General features: G+C 38.5%; 1 protein-coding gene across 1 annotated transcript; it reads right to left on the reverse strand.

The window, feature by feature from the left end:
* Positions 1–7,147: 7,147 nt before the first annotated feature.
* On the reverse strand, positions 7,148–9,284 carry LOC140815560 (uncharacterized). Its single transcript, XM_073174639.1, has 3 exons — positions 8,809–9,284; positions 8,180–8,709; positions 7,148–7,500 (listed from the first exon to the last, which is right to left on the reverse strand). Exons 1-3 carry the CDS (start codon positions 9,282–9,284, stop codon positions 7,148–7,150), a joined length of 1,359 nt encoding a protein of 452 aa, XP_073030740.1.
* Positions 9,285–15,484: the final 6,200 nt, after the last annotated feature.

Consider the following 15,484-nt stretch of genomic DNA (forward strand, 5'->3'; position numbering starts at 1 on the left):
CTTGTCTATACCCTTGTGCCACTTAACCTTGCTTTGTTGCGCACAACTGAACCATCTTCGTTTAGTTTGTTTCTGTACACCCATTTTGTACCTATAACAGTTTTAGAAACTGGTCTTGGAACTAAGTTCCAGACATTGTTATGAACAAACTGATTTAGCTCTTCTTGCATTGCATTAATCCAATTAGGATCAGTAAGAGCTTCGGCAGTTTTTTTTGGTTCGATTTGAGATACAAAAGCTGAATGAATAAATAAATTGAGCATCTGATTTCTTGTTCTTACTGGATCAGATGGGTTACCTATTACCAGTTCTGGAGGATGTGATTTCTTCCATCTAAATTCAGCATTGGGTGCTTCACAGCCAGCAAATTCTTCATTAGGTAACTGAATGTTCTCAGTTTCAGTTGGAGCTGATTCAGTTGATAATTGATTTTCATTAATTTGCTCCACTAACTGATTGTCAAGATTTGCTTTCAATTCAGCTGGTTGATCCAATATCTCAGGTTCAGGTGTATGAAAGATATTCTGATTATTACGACTTTCGTCTGAGTCATCATCTTCCAGAATAATATCTGTAAATCGATCAGCTAGCTCAACTTGATCAGTTGGCTTATCGATTAGTTCAGTTTCATCAAAATCAACATGTGCAGATTCTTCAACATTGAAGGTTTTCTTATTAAATACTCTGTAAGCTATGCTAACTGATGAATATCCAAGGAATATTCCTTCTGCTGATTTGACATCGAATGCTTTTAGATAATTTTTACCATTGTTATGAATAAAGTAAGTGATTATGCTTTTTCTTCCATGTCAGATCTCATATGGTGTTTTCTTGTGATTTTTATTAATCATTGATCTGTTCTGAGTGTAGCATGCAGTGTTTACTGCTTCTGCCCAAAATCTTTGAGAAATACCTGAATCAGCAAGCATCGTTCTAGCAGCTTCCTTAAGAGTCCGATTCCTTCTCTCAGCTACACCGTTTTGCTGAGGTGTTCTTGCTGCTGAGAACTCATGCTTGATTCCAGTATTTTCTAAAAAGTTTGAAAGTGTTTGATTGATGAATTCAGTTCCTCGATCAGATCTGATTCGATCAATCCCAACTGATTTTTCATTTAAAAGTCTTTTGAAGAGTTTAATCAGTTGTGCAGCAGTATGGTCTTTGGATTTGAGAAATATAACCCAAGTAAATCTTGAAAAGTCATCTACGACCACTAAGGTGTATTTCATTCCCCCTAAGCTCATTACTGGTATTGGACCAAAGAGATCCATGTGCAATAATTCTAAGCATCGGGATGAAGATTTACAGCCTTTGTTTTTGAAAGAGGATCGAACTTGTTTTCCATACTGACATGCTGAACAAAGTTTTTCTTTTGAAAAATTTATTTTGGGCAAATCAGTTACAAGTTCATGCTTACTCAGATAGGCAATAGATTTAAAATTTAAATGATTTAACCGTTTATGCCACAACCAGTTTTGAGATGATTTAGACGCAATAAAGCATACTGGTGTATAAGGTTGATCATTCCAGCTGACTTTGTAAGTGTTTCCACACCTTTTGCCAGTTAGAATAATCTCTTCAGTTGAGTTTTTGACTGAACAAGAGTGTTTGTCAAACTGAACTGAGAATCCATTATCGCATAACTGACTAATGCTTATCAGATTATACTTAAGATTCTCGACTAATAGAATATCATTAATGGTGAAGTTACCATGGATAAGCTTACCCTTACCCACAGTTTTACCTTTGGAATTATCCCCAAAACTGATGTTTGGACCATTGTATTTGACCAGTTGAGACAATAAGTTTGAATCTCCTGTCATGTGTCGTGAACATCCACTGTCCAGATACCATATTGATCTAATGCTTGTACTTATTGCCTGCAATTAAATACAAAATAAGATTCTGGTACTCTTTTCTATTTGGGTCCAAAGTTGATTAGTCCTTTAGGAATCCAGACTTGAATCAGTCTAACTGACCGTCCTGTTGCTGTATTCCATATGGCCCTTCCCTGTTTGTGTGTGCTTGGTGTATGGTGTGTAGATGATACAACATGTGTTTTGACCTTTTTCAACTGATGATTCAGCCGATATCTTTTCTGAATTGGCTTACTGTTGTAGTAGTTTGAGTAGCCATATGAATATTTTCTGCTGAGATTTTTTGGTTGCTGATTCCATGAGTCAGTCTTACCCTTTGGATTATATCCAATTCCACATCTCATGCCTTTATTCATATTCTGAGATGGCTGTTCAATCAGTTTGCTCGACTCTTCTTGATTTTGTACCATAACTGATTTTACAAAGTGAATGTATTTCCCTTTGTTCATATTCAGTTTTGGTTGAGTATCTTGGGAAGACAAATCATCTTTACTACAGAATCCTAAACCAGTTTTATCATCAACTGATTTCTGAGAATTCTGTATATTAGTTAAAGCTTTAGATGATTTGTTCCAAACTTGAATGAGCTCATTGAGCTTTGTATTTTCAAGCGACAATTTTTGAATCATTGATTGATTCCTGCTTCTTTCATCAGTGAGTTCAGCAATCTCCCTTCTCAGACTCAACATTTCAACTGATTCATCAGTTTTTGTTTTATTGTCTTTGGGATCATCTTGCTTTGCTCTGAGTTTTTCAAATGATAAAGCAAGCTTTTGATACTCATTGACCATGTCATGAAGAGTTGAGATGAGTTCTTCTCGTGTAAAATCAATAGAGCTAAAATCAAATACCTGCTCGCAGCTTGATTGATCTTCTATGTTATCTGCCATTAGACATGTTACTTCTTCCTCATCCTCACTTGAACTGCAGGAGCTTTCTGGATCTGACTCTTCGCTGTCAGTTTCTGCCCATTTGGCTTTGCTGTCTTCAGCTAGGAGTACTTCATGTTTCTTCTTGTAAGGCTTCTTTTCGTCCTTAGATCTTCTTTTGTGCTCATACATTTTCTTCTTTCTTTCAGTTGAGGTTTGATTATCCTTTTTAGGCTTTGGACAGTTGGCAATAAAGTGACCGGATTTGCCACAGTTGAAACATACATTAGACTCTTCTCTGGAGTTGTTTCTTTGATAATTTTTCTGAAAATTTCCTTGATTTTTCCTCATGAATCTTCCAAATTTCTTAATGAACAGAGACATGGCATCATTGCTCAGCTGATCAGCAGTTTTCTCAACTGAACCAGTTGATTCATTTCTAACAGCAGTCAAGGCAGTAGTTGCTGCTGGAGTAGATGGTTCTCCTTCTCGAGTTTGAAGTTCAAAATCATATGCTTTTAGATCTGCAAATAAATCGTGAAGTTCAACTTTGTTAAGATCTTTGGATTCCCTCATTGCCATAGTTTTGACATCCCATTCTTTGGGAAGTCCTCTGATTACTTTCAATACTACTTCTTTATTTGTATACACTTTTCCAAGTGCATTTAGTTCGTTGATGATACAGCTTGTTCTTTCATCATACTCATCCATTGTTTCTCCCATCTTCATTCTGATGTTGTCGAATTTCTACATAGCAACTGAAAGTTTGTTTTCTTTTGTTTGATCATTTCCTTCGCAAAGTTGAATTAACTTCTCCCGGCGGTTTTGCACATTTTGATCTTACTGAACGTTACTTTGTCCAGTGTCTTATACAATATATCTTTTGCAACGTTGTCTAGATTTGCCTTTCTCTTGTCCTCTGTAGTCCACTCATCTCGAGGCTTTTCAATTCGGTGAGGTGCCCCTTCAGTGATAGCAACAGCGGTGTTTGCTTTCAAAATTTTCATGGGTCCGTCAGTTATGACGTACCACATGTCATCGTCTTGTGCAGCTAGATGAGCCTGCATTCTGATTTTCCAATCATCAAAATCTTCCCTGGAGAACATTGGAATCTTATTGAATGAAGACATAGTGATTAGATTGAGGATAGATAATCTTTGACAGGATATGCCTTGCTCTGATACCACTTGTTAGGATCGGTTATTGACTAAGGAGTGTTTAGAAGGGGGGGGGGTTGAATAAACACTTCTAGGAATTTTAAATGTTTTTCGAAAAAGGTAGTTCAGTTTTGTTACAAACTGAACTAAGTATCCCGTCGGTCAATATCAATCAGTTAAACTGAATAAGCAGTTGCGGAAAATAAACTGATTGAAAGATAGAATATCTAACTGGAAATAAAGAGCTGAAGTAAAGATAACACAATATGTTTCTGGATGTTCGGAGAATTGAATAACTCCTACGTCACCCCTTCTATCACAAGGATATGATATTCACTAAAAGACTTTGATCGAGTACAACGCTTGTACAGACCCACTTCAGTTAGGACTTATCTATTGCCTGAACTGAAACTCTTAGTATAATACAATGATCTCTTTAAGTAACTGAACTTAGCACTTATCGAATTGTCAATATTTCAGAGTGCTAGTTTGCTCAATGTGTAGCCTTGATTGCTACGAGTAGATCTGATAAGTGTGAGCTGAGATTTTGACGGAGTAATGGCAAGTTTGAGATTGGTCAATCGCGTCACTTGTCAACTGCTCTTTAGTCATATTTATAGACTTATCTTTCAACGGTAATTTTGAATTCTCGTATCCGTTGATTGCCACCTTATCATTTCTTGGACAATGTTCTCGATTGCCGCTTCATCATTTATTGTACGACGGCGTATTAATCTCAATAGCCGAAATACGTTGTTCTATGCAGTGCGGCTTTCCATATTCAGTTGCTGTTTGATATGTCTTTTGTCTGTTGAATAATCTTTCCCGAGGTATCTTCAGTTGAGAAGCTTTAATGTTTTCGGCTGAATGTTTTAACTGATCTGTTCTCAACTGATTGATTTCAGTTGAATGTCCAGCTGCCGAATTTGCTTTCATGTATTTAGTTGATTTGATCGTTTGATTTGTGTTTTGTCAAACTCCAGAATTTAGTTTCCAACAAACGCTGTACTGAACAATAACTTGGTCCCCATCACTGCATGCAGACTTTTCCAAAAAGAGGACGTGAATCTCGGATCCCTGACAGAAACAATAGAAACTGGAATCCCATGCAGACGAACTATCTCCCGAATATACAATTCTGCATACTGAACCATGGTGAATGTCGTCTTAATAGGTAGAAAATGAGCTGATTTCGTAAGACGATCAACTATCACCCAAATGGCATTCGATCCTTTCCCAGTCTTCGGCAATCCCACTACAAAGTCCATAGTGATATTCTCCCATTTCCACTCGGGAATAGGGAGTGGCTTTAATTTCCCTGCTGGTCTCAGATGTTCTGCCTTGACTTGCTGACAAGTCAAACACTCGGATACAAATCTCAAAATGTCTCCCTTCATGCCTGGCCACCAATACAACAACTGCAAATCTCTATACATCTGTGTACTGCCCGGATGAATGGAATATGGTGTGTCATGGGCTTCCCTCATAATCAGATCTCTCAAAGAATCGCCACTAGGAACCATAGACGGTCTCGATAGCGGACTAAACCATCCACCACTGAATATAAATTCCGGTCCTTGGCTTCATCTCTAGCTCTCTACTTTTGCAACTGCTCATCAGTAGACTATCCGTCTCGGATCTTATCTCTCAATGTCGACTGGACTTATAATGTGGCAAGATTAGGGGCCTCGCCCCTAGCATATACTGCAAGCTCAAACCGCTGTATCTCGGACTGCAACGGTCTTTGGAGTGATAACCGAGTGATAACTGCTGCCTTTCTGCTCAATGCGTCTGCCACTACATTAGCTTTCCCCGGATGGTAGCTAATGTCACAATCATAATCCTTCACTAACTCAAGCCATCTGCGTTGTCTCATATTCAACTCCCTTTGGGTGAAGAAGTACTTCAAACTTTTATGATCGGTGAATATCTTGCACTTCTCCCCATACAGGTAGTGTCTCCAAATTTTCAGTTCGAAGACTACCGCTGCAAGCTCAAGATCGTGAGTAGGGTAGTTCTTTTCATGGATTTTCAACTGCCGCGACGCATAGGCGATAACTCGGTCGTTTTGCATCAGAACTGCGCCCAAACCAAGTTTAGAAGCGTCGGTATAAAGGACGTATTCCCCTTGCCCCGATGGCATAAATAACACTGGTTCTGATATCAAGGCTTGCTTCAACTTGTCAAAACTGTCTTGACACTCGGGTCCCCAAATAAACTTTGCATTTTTCTTTGTCAAGGCGGTCATAGGTACCGCTATAGATGAGAACCCCTGAATAAACTTGCGGTAATAGCCATCTAGTCCCAAGAAACTGCGAATCTCGGTGACACTCTTCGGCACTGGCCACTCTTTCAGTGCCTCTACCTTACTCGGATCAACTTCCACTCCACTGCTGGAAATGATGTGGCCTAAAAATGCCACTCTATCAAGCCAAAACTCGCACTTGCTGAATTTTGCAAAAAGCTTCCTGTCTAACACTACTTGCAGTGCTGTTCTCGGATGGCGGCTATGCTCCTCTCTGCTCTTGGAATAGATCAATATGTCGTCGATGAAGACAATAATAAACTGATCCAGATACGGCTGAAATACGGGATTCATGAGATCCATGAAGATCGCTGGTGCATTGGTCAACCCAAATGGCATGACCAAAAACTCATAGTGCCCATATCTAGTTCTGAATGCTGTCTTATGGACATCTGATTCTTTCACTTTCAACTGATGGTATCCCGAACGTAGATCAATCTTAGAGAAAATCGATGCTCCTTGCAACTGGTCAAATAAATCTTCGATTCTTGGCAGTGGATACTTATTTTCGATAGTGACCCTGTTGAGCTCTCGATAATCGATGCACAGACGCATACTACCATCCTTCTTTTTCACAAATAATACCGGTGCGCCCCATGGGGAGTAACTAGGGAGAATGAAACCCTTGTCTAACAAGTCCTGTATCTGATCTTTCAATTCTTTCATTTCTGCAGGTGCTAGACGATAGGGTGCTTTTGATATAGGAACTGTGCCCGGCACTAGATAAATAGAGAATTCCACCTCACGATCGGGCGAAATGCCAGAAACGTCCTCAGGAAAGACGCTAGGAAAATCTCTCACAATGGCAACATCCTCTAACTTCTGACTGATAGACTCCTGAGCAGTAGTGACGCATGCTAGATAAGCTGAGCATCCTCGCTTAATAAGCTTCCTCGCACATAAACAAGAGATAACGTGCGGCATTTGCTTGTTCCTCGCCGCCTAAAAAACAAACGGTTTACCATCAGGCGGTCGAATAGACACTGATCGCTGACTGAAATCAATCGATGCTCCATTCACTGATAGCCAATCCATCTCAAGTATAATATCGAATTCGGGCATAGGGAGCACAATAAGATCAGCCTGAACTACATTTTTGAATAAACGAAGCTCCAGATCCTTGACAATTTTAGACGTGAGCATCTGATCACCAGATGGAATCGAAACTTTGAAACCCAAACCCATATCTTGAGGAGTAATTTTCAGTCTTTTGATGAAGGTTTCAGATATGAAGGAATGTGTAGCTCTTGAATCCAGCAATGCATAGGTAGCTATACCTAGAATGATAATCCTCCCTGCGGTGAAAGATGTCTTTAAAATCTTTTCGAGTTGAAACTTAAGGATTTTAATATCATTAGTTTTCCCCAACTTCATAAGAAGATTTCGCGTTGAACTTAAGCATTTCGTGAAAATTGTACTTTAGCCCTTACATTTTCGAATGTTATGCATTCTAGTCCCCCAATTTTAGATAATTGCACTATGGCCCTTTAATTTTCGCATAAATCAATTTAGTCTCTTAAAAATTTTCGGAAATTACCCCTTAGTACTCAAGGTTTCGGTATTAGCAATTGATCCCTTACCGTTTTGATTTCTTACGCTTTGGTCCCTTAATTAGCGAAAATTGCATCCTAGTTCCTAAGTTTTCGAATTTTGCACTTTTAACCCCCAAATTGCGGAAATTGCATCGAAATCCCTTGCCACAAATTCGAAAAACCCAAAGATTAATCGGTTATGATATTCTTTAATTTGGCCCTAAAACTTTTTATTTGGAAACATAACATCCTTATCATAAAATAAGTCACCAAATTCATAACATTTTCTAGGGTTCTTAAAATCATAACTTAAACCCCACTAAGAAGAGCATGCGACCTAAGTTCCACTAAGTTAAATCTTGTTTCCCAAATCAATCCTAGTAACCAATTTAACATTTCATGCAAGAATAGGCAATATAAAAATGTTAAATAACTAGGTTACCTGTGATAAGAGTAGTGTCTGCTTCTTCCTCCGCTTCCTCGGCATTCATAACATACGCTCGCCCTACAGTAGGTGCCTTTCTCTTTGGGCAATCAACAGCTTTGTGCCCATTTTCCTTGCAGTAGAAACACTTGTAGGTCTCCCATTCGCACTTGCCAAGATTCGGCCGATTACATTCTTTGCAGGGTTGCCTCTCAGTAGGCGGTGGTGCTCCTTGATTCTGTGGCCTCTGCTGCCCTTGCTTCTTGATTTGACCTTGGGGTTTTTGAGGCCCTTGAGGTCTAGGTGGACCCGTATTCTGCTTCTTGCTTGGCTGACTGTTATTATGGTGCTGTTGCCTTTTACGCTGAATTTCAAAATCAATATCCCTCAAAGCTTGCTCAGACTTGAAGGCACAAGTAGTGGCGGTAGCATAATCTAATGGATGCATCATCATAACATTGTTACGTAGAGAAGGACGTAGACCATCCATGAAGTGCCTAAGCTTTTCTGCAGGATCTCTCGCAATAAGGGGTACAAAGTGACAACCCCTATCAAATTTCTTCACAAAGTCGGCAACAGACAAGTCTCCCTATCGGAGGCTCATAAACTCCCTCTTTAGTCGGCCTCTAACATCCGCAGTAAAATACTTCTCATAGAAAATTTCTTTGAATTGTGGCCAAGTGATAGTAGCAAGGTTAACACCATGCTCGACCCCCTCCCACCAAAGTGAAGCATCATCCCTAAGCATGTAAGTGGTACACCTCACACGGTCAGCATCTCCCATATTCAGATAACGGATGTGTACCTCAAGAGAACGAATCCAGCTCTCGGCAGCAAATGGATCGGTGGTGCCTGAGAATTCCTTCGGCCCTAGCCTCCGGAATTGATCATAGATGTCCTGTGGTGGCCTAGGTGCCTGCTGTGTCTGCTGTTGCTGCTGTAACTGTAACTGTAGCTGCTGCTGCTGCAACTGCTGTTGCTGTAACTGTTGCTCGAATAAACGAGCCATCCCCTCAAGAGCACGAGTAGCAACATCTGGTGGTGGTGGTGAAGGTCCATTCCCTTGGTTGTTTTCTTGACGGTTAACACTGTTCTCCTCTTGGTTTTCAGTGACAGGGCACATCGAGGAGGCATTTTATCTGAACGTTTCCAAATTTCTAACGTAACCAAAATGCATTTAAATCTACGTTCGCTAATCATGTGAAAATTCATAACATAAATGGCAACTTAAGCATGCAGAGCAAAATACTTGAAATACTAGTAAACATGTAGCATAATAGTGGTATTCATAACGTCGTGCAGGTAATATCATAAAATCACATAAAGTATGTAAAACTTACAACTTTGAGACTTGACGACTGATCTTCCCGGCGCTGATGGTGGCACAACCCTTTACAGGACCTTTGCTCTGATACCAACTGAAACGTCTCGTGTTCTTCTGTTTAAAATGTACTAGAAATTTTTTTTTTTAAATTCGGCCAGCTCAAATAATATATGAAAATATTTTTATATAAAATATTTTGCAGTTATTAGAATAAACCTCAATCAACTAGTATTTAAAAATTCGAGTGAAATTGTCGTAAAGTAAAATCGTCTACTGTTTTACCAAGCCTAAAAAACAATAAGTTGAAAAGTATAGCCCATACTAAACCTCTCAAAAACCTCTCAAAAGCATAAATAAAAATCGTAAAAATCTTTAACTTAAATCATAAAGCATAATGCGGAAATGTAGCGCTGGTCCTCGGGTTGTGTACACCTTCAGTCCAGTAGTATCACCCATCAAGACCTCCCTCAATACCACCTGCATCCATCATACCTAGTGATTCTAAAGACTCAACACACCAAATCTTTGTAACAAATAATACAAAATAAAACCACATGCAACAGTGAAAATACTTTTACAAAAAAAATAACATTTTCGTGATATGCATAACATGACCCTCATCTTTAACTTTTCCTCAATCATAACATGACATAATCTTTTCATGATCATTAACATTATCTTTTCCTTTATTGATTCAGATCGTTAATTGTGACTTTCCTCAATTCTCAAAAGTCGATGGTACCATCTACATGAAACCACAGAATTGGGCGACAGGGACATCAGCGACACAGGATCGTCAACTGAGCCTTGTCCTATCCTCAATCATAACCTCATATCCTCAAATCCTCATAGTCACAATTACTTCACTTTCATCAAGGTTTTCATCATTTTATAAAATCATGCATAAACATATTTTCTTTTGAAACCAAACATGCACCATGTATTTTAAATGTCAACTTAAATCATAAAATTTCATGGACACTTAAAATAAATCATAAATAAATCCTGAACATTTCATAAACATGTAAAAAAAAATGATCATAATATCATAAAAACAGCATTTAGGGCACTGCCATGACCTTTACTAATTTCTAGGTGTAAAAAGACCGTTTTACCCCTAATCGTGACATTTTCGTTTCTGACTTTTTTTTTCCTTGATTTCTCGACTCTAACAAGTCCCAAATAATTATTTAAGCTTATATAAATTTTTCGTAATTTCATTTGGCTTAAAACTTAGACTTTTACAATTATCTTTTCTTGATTATTTTAACGGTGTTTGAATCCCGAAAAATACCATTATTTAACATAAAATTCATAAATTCAAAATTTAGTCTTTTTATATTATTTTAGCCCTTTTGGATCACGACTCGACCCCCGCGAGCCGTTTTCCAAATTTTCTTTATTTTAAAACTCATTTTGACACCTAAACTTCGACCCCGAGCCATCTCTTAATTTTTTACCGAGTTACCCTCGGACCATATCGAACCGAAACTTGCCCAACATCCTAAATCAACCTACTGGACAATCAAACCATTAAAAACCCTCACCCAAAGTAAAAAACGGGGCCCCTCAAGACCCTGCATGTGCTGGCCGAGAATCACTCTTGGCATGGGTTCCATATTTGTGATCGTGTGAGTCCAGCCAACGCTCTACCGCCCGAACCCAACCCAAGGACGCTTACTTAGGACACTAGTGAACCCTCCTAGCCCAGCCCGTGCCCCACGCAACGAGCCTCCATAGCCTGGAAGTGGCGCAACGCTGCACAAATCTGTGAGGGTTCTCGGGTGGAGTCCTAGCCGCGCTAGGACTCTTTCCCGAGCCCTCGGTTCGAGTCCTAGCATGGCTAGGACTCTCGCCCTGACTCATGACACCCCTGGCTACGTCCTGGCCCAAGCCAAGTCCACGGCTCATCCTTAAACCGAGAAGCCCGAACGCAAAACTCACGACAGAAGCCTTCGGTTTTTGATTCCTTGTTTTCTGCCGATGGTGGGTGGGTGTTTGTGGCTTTGTTTCCCTTGAACACTTTACCTAAACTTCATATAACATCATGGAAGTCCCTAAACACCAACAAGACATGACTTGGTACATAAAAATCATTAGTTCATAGCATGTACATGAGAAAAACGAATTTTCTGGAATAAATCTTCAAGTTCTCCATGCATACATATTTTAATTGATACTATGATGTAATGGATGAGAAAAGAAAGATTTTAGGCGTGCCTTTGCGTCGTACACGCACGAAATACCGACGGCGACGAAGAACGGAGAGAACCGAGGCTAGGTTCACTAAAAACCTTGAGGGAAAAGCTGCTGTCACTCTCGGCCGAGACTTGCTGTGCGCCGAGGGAAGCTTTTGCTTTGGTAACAATTTTGGGCGGCGTGAAAGTGTGTGTATAGTTTAGGTTTTTAATTGTTTTTATATGCTAATCAATTTTATTAATTAGGCTTAAGGCCTATTAAATTTTAATTAAGCCCACTAGCACAAGGTAGGCTTTAAATAAACTAAAAAAAAACGTTTTCAAAAATATGAGAAAACCATCTCCCTTAAATTAAATAATTTAAAATTAATTATTTAATTAAAATATTTTTCAGCCCTTGGTCTCCGTTCCTCGATCGTCACTAAATAACCTTAAAAATATAATTTCATGCAGAATGGCAATAAAATCATAATAAGCATGTATGTCACATAATTAATTAGCCATTAAAATAAATTACTCATTTTTTCCCTAATTTCTAGACTTGCATGCAGTTGGATTACGACGCCTTAATTTTTGGACCTTACATTGGACGTGCTACCCTGTCCTGGTACTCTTCTCGGAGGCATATCTGATAATTAAATGGATTAGTAACCCAATTACAACAGATCAGTTTAAATATTCCTCGGATCATCTTACAGCTGATCCATTCCAGATAATACACAATAACTTATCCAAATCAGATATTTCAGGTACACATGTATTAAAACAATAAATCATGCTAGCAATCAAAAGCAGGAAAAAAAAACCTCAATCTGCCCCGCTCACTAGCTCCTATCTCAGTCTCAAGGATCTATCGCTCAGATACCACCTGTTGTGGGGACCCGGACGCTAATCACTTCTTAATCGTCATCAGGATCAATTTACTAATCAAGTAATTAGGGTCATAAATTTTTTTTTAATGCGGAATGTAGTGAAATCAAACTAATATACAACTCGGGATAAAATAAAGTACAAGTCATGTACCGTTTACAAACCAGTAAAAACTAAGGTTCGACATCTATTTATCAAGTGTCAAAACCCTATATATATCAAAGTCCGAAGTCTCCACTCTATCACGATCTCTCCTCATCTCCTGGACCCTGATCCTGTCCCACTTGTTGTCATGTACACATACAAACAAGACAATAGCCGGATAATTTCGGTGAGAATATAATCCCAGTATAAATCAACAAAACATGCAATCATATGATAAACATAACAGCATGGATAGATAAAAACAATATATATCAAAAGCTGAAATATAATCAATATCAAACTGTCGACAATGATCGTGACTCCACGACTCAGACTAGACTCAATCCTAGTCTAGGGATCCCGGTTTCCAGATGTTGGTAATCCTATATCGATCAACAGTAATAGAAAAGACTCCAGTTCTATCCACGTCGATATAACCAAACATCCAGTGTCCTGACCTAATCGTCATGGACTGTGGTCCTATTACCAATATACTATCTTGTGACATCGTTCAATGTGCCCGTGGCTATCCCGCCACTATCAGGTACTTCTGTCACAAGATTACTCGTCTAATGCATGCTCCTATAACTCCATAGAACATGCATTTAATCAAATCAATAATCACCATAATAAAACATAATAATAAGTATGTGATTTAGAAAATCTCAAGTACATCCTACTTGAGTCAATGTCCCAATACCACATTGATTTATACATTTCGTTTGTAGTCTCGGTCTGAAGCAATATCAGTTCTGAACTCAAGACTGTCTCTGTAAATCTGAAACGACATATCGAGAATCATAATATCAATATTTCATTCTCAATTCAACACTGAATCTGATTAATTCAGATTTAATTCAAATCATCGGCATAACGATACAAACTCAGTATCCCAGTTAATACAAAATCACCAGATAATAATTCCCTCAACCAATAATCAATACTGATAAAATCTGATATCAGATCTCAGTCTATTAACTTCAGAAAATCATAACAATTTCATAATCAGTCCGTTTCTTAATCTGACTTCGATTCTATGATGTCTAACATGTCAAGAACATCATATATGAATTCCATTCAATTCTGACAACATCATAATTTCAAAACATATCAAAACATAGTAAAACTTACGTCCAGTTGTAGCCTACGTCGATAGGAACACAGTATCGTACTCGGATTCAAATTCAGACGGCGGATTTATCGCAAATCAAAATCTAAAATCAAAACTTGAAGTTGGCCTCGGTTTTTATTTCTCCCTTCCTTTTTCTTCTGAAGGACATTTGTTTTATATATATATATATATATATATATATATATATATATATACATACGTTGCATGATAGCCAAATGTCGATTTTTCCGTTTGCATGCCTCGCGCATATGTGCGTCTTAACCTCGCGCATATGCGCGAGACCTACTGTTGCAGCATGAGACTTCCTCGGCAACTCGCGCATATGCGCGCCTCATCTCCGCGCATATTCGCGAGGTCTTCTGGACATCACTCGCACAGACTCGCGCATATGCGCGTACACCCTCCGCGCATATGCGCGAGGTTCTCTGACCATCTCGCGCATATGCGCGCCTACTGGTCGCGCATATGCGCGAGGGCTACTGTTTCTCGCACATACTTCTTGCCATGATAAATCAAATAGTGTCCCGATTAATCCTCACATAATCATATCAAATTATAAATCAATAATTACAGATTACTAGGATTAAATTTCCGGGCATTACAGGCGCGAAGAGTAACGCTGTTTTCAATGGAAGATCTTGCAAGAGAGAGAGCTCCACCTTCATCGTTGGCCTCATCGAAAACCGCGCCAAAGAGGTATTTTTCTCTCTTCGTTCTCTGAATCTGCAGTGTAGATTAACTCGATGATCGATACCATTCATTCTTATTTATCTATGCACGTATGTATTATGTACGTGTAAGTGTGTGCATCCGGAAATGGAGGCTATGATAGCGCCGATGAATTCAGAAATTAATAAAATTGGGCATTCGTATCTTCTACCGATGTTTGTTCTACTCCGCCAAATTATTTTTGGTTAATGAATTTCCCATCGCAGGTGGCTGCGTTTGTTTTGCGATCGGCTTCATTGCATCTTTCTCAATTTCAGTGGACGGTTGTCATGAGATCCTCTAATAATACGAGCTGACGCAATGAGAGTTCTACGTAGTTCAACATCAAGTATGTCAGTAGAAGTCACATCTTTCCGGCGTCTAGGTCTCTTCAATAATATGAGTCACACACTAACTGCGAGTAGCGTTCATTATGCAACCATTGTTGATGAAAGACAAGAAAATATTAAACTTTCTTTTACTTATTTTTAGTGGATTTGATTTAAATTTTGAATCTTGTCTAAAATGTGAGATTTTAATTTTGAAATTTTTTCTCATAATTAATTTTAAAATCTCGTGTCATGTTTGTTTATATGTTTGCCAGATTCATGCAATTCTTGTTATTATATTAGTAATAATTAATAACATACATATTTATTATTTATAATATATCACACGCATTATTAAAAATAAATAATGATCGATAACGGAGAACTAATTGATCCATATGAGCCGTATCTGTGCCCAAAACCTAGTTAAATGCATGGATAAAAATAAAATATAACATAAACTTCTAATATTTTACAGATGTTTGATATTCAAAACTCTTGAGGATTCAGGTTCACCATCTTTAAATCTTGATTCGAACTAAATATAATATTTCATAGCACATTGAGATATATATTTAAGAGGTGAGAACGAGCCATAAACCAGACTCACTTTTACAT

This window comes from Primulina eburnea, chromosome 15, assembly GCF_022965805.1.
Source record: "Primulina eburnea isolate SZY01 chromosome 15, ASM2296580v1, whole genome shotgun sequence".
Taxonomy (NCBI): Eukaryota; Viridiplantae; Streptophyta; class Magnoliopsida; order Lamiales; family Gesneriaceae; genus Primulina; species Primulina eburnea.